The sequence below is a fragment of the Halyomorpha halys genome, unplaced genomic scaffold, assembly GCF_000696795.3.
Source record: "Halyomorpha halys isolate HHAL.00 unplaced genomic scaffold, Hhal_1.1 Scaffold18.1, whole genome shotgun sequence".
In the NCBI taxonomy this organism is placed as follows: domain Eukaryota; kingdom Metazoa; phylum Arthropoda; class Insecta; order Hemiptera; family Pentatomidae; genus Halyomorpha; species Halyomorpha halys.
The window spans coordinates 1,813,430-1,815,771 of NW_027114407.1; the positions used below are offsets into that span (position 1 = coordinate 1,813,430).

Below are 2,342 nucleotides of genomic sequence, written 5' to 3' on the forward strand. Positions count from 1 at the left end.
ATGTTTGCAAAGTGGTAATGAGTAGATGTCCCTGAAGATGGCCGGATTGGCCGAAACGTTGGACGAATAAAAGAAATAAAGTTTTGAGACTATAACTGAATAGTATTTAAGTTATTTATTAAAGAATTACCAGTCTCAAGAAAATATTAAGATTATAAATTATATTATAGTTAAAGACTTACATAATATTTATATAAGAAAATCAAGTACTTATTTAAATTGAATGTTTAATTAATTATTATAAATAATAAAATATTTTGTATTTAAGGTGGTGGAGTGCCGAGCGTCCTTCAAGAAGTGCAAGTCCCTGTCATGGAAAACGCAGTCTGTCAGGAAATGTTCCACACTGCAGGACATGCAAAAACCATCCTGAACAGCTTCATTTGTGCGGGTTATGCCAATGGTCAAAGGGATTCGTGTGAGGTAATTATTTCAGATTATAAAAACTAATATAACTTATATGATATAATTAATAATATAATACATAGAAGGCCATTTGTAGTCAAAGGAATTGGAGCATTAACGTTACCTTTGGGGAGATGACTCATATTTCTGTGGCACCCCACAAAATGAAAACTTGAACCCCCTCTCCCTCACCATGGTTAGAATATATTGGTTACCTAAAGATAACTCCCTCCCACCTTTATAATAAGCACCTTCTATCTACGTCATTTTGAGTATTAAAAAAATTTAATAATTGCTAATTATAATCATACTAATCCAATAGTTTTTAAAAATATATACTAAAGAAAATTTTGGGAGAAGCAGGAGTAAATTTCACAAATTAAAGAACTCTTAAGAACAGTTAGGACTTAGAAATTAATAATAATAATTGTCTGATAACTCCTCCATTTGAAGACAAAAACTTAATTGTTTAGGAGTTGTCAAACTTTTAGATTTGTTTTCTCACAGATATTAGATATTATTGGAAAAATCCTGTTTTTCTCCTCAGATCTTCATATGTAATCAGATAGTCAGTCCGCTTTTTAAGCCCTTAAATCTTCAAAAGTAACCTCCATACTGGTGAAAAAGTACAAACAGCCTGTAAAGTCTCTTGCCTGATAACTAAAAAGGATTATACATAAGATAAAAGTTGGCCAGTTAAGGTGCTGAACTGATTGAAACCATGATGTAATGAGCCTCATAACCTATATTATAAGTCAAAATGCTTGTTTTAATAAAATATTACTTCAAATATTTATAATGCACTAAAAGTATTGACTTAATAATACAGTATTTTAAAATTTTCAGGGTGATAGTGGTGGGCCTTTGATGATTGAAAGACCTGACGGCCATTGGGCTCTAGCTGGAACAGTATCACATGGTATAAAGTGTGCCGCACCGTACCTACCAGGAGTTTACATGAGGACAACTTACTACAAGCCATGGCTTCAGACTATCACCGGTGTCAAAGACAACTAGCAGGCTGTCGAACCTTATGTCGTACCTGACTCATTTCAACCATCATATGCCGACGATGGACCAGCATTAATGGAACACTAATTATTAATTTTAGAGATAAAACAGACTGAAATGGTTACTACTTTTATTTATTTATTTTTCGATGGCATATTTAATTGAATTTTCAAAATTTTTAAATCTTAGGTTTTACAATTTTCTAGAATTTTAGGTTTTCAAATGTTAATTTTCTTATTTCTTGAGTCCTTTGCTATACCTTTTTCATTGTTGAAAAAATTATATTTCCTCTGACAAGGTAATGTAGCAACAATTATTTATAATATTTATACAGAAAAATTTCAAACAAGCCAGGACATTTTGATTAATTTACCAATGAGAAATTGCTAATTTAACATCACATCACCTTATATTGGAATAATAAATAAGTCAGTTATTAACGAGAGACCAAAACTTCATGAAAACATAGAAAATATATTTTATAAAATTTAAAAATTATAACAATACTAATGAAGATTTTCTGGTAAAATTTATTTTAAAGAGTGAGGAAAACATTAGGTTTTTTTATAGTTATCAACTAAAATCACTAGAGAATAGTTAAGTTATGAATTTGTTAAAGTAAAATAAAAAATTACTAACAAAATTTGAAAATTGGGTTAGTTATACAGAACTTTTTTAACTTTAGTCCTTTAGAATTATTTGAATGTTGTGTTTCTTACAATAAGAACACATAAAAGTAAAATAAAATTACGGGTATTTATGTTATTTTAATGAATATATGGCAGCATATTATGTGAAATGACTAAAAAATACAGTAATTTTAAATGACACTTGCCTAAGACTACATTCCAATCTAATGTTTTATTGTTTTTTATTGATCTTCAATATCTTTGTAATAAAAATGTTATTAGTTAAGAGATATAAAG

General features: G+C 29.1%; 1 protein-coding gene across 1 annotated transcript in view; it reads left to right on the forward strand.

Moving 5' to 3' along the window:
- The window catches only part of flz (filzig), a 154,486-nt gene extending 152,144 nt beyond the window's left edge, over nt 1-2,342 (forward strand). Inside the window, exons 6-7 of the mRNA XM_014421072.2 lie at nt 269-423; nt 1,252-2,342. Of these exons, the coding sequence (XP_014276558.1) occupies nt 269-423; nt 1,252-1,422 (326 nt within the window). The 3' untranslated portion in view covers nt 1,423-2,342. The remainder of the gene's footprint in view (nt 1-268; nt 424-1,251) is intronic.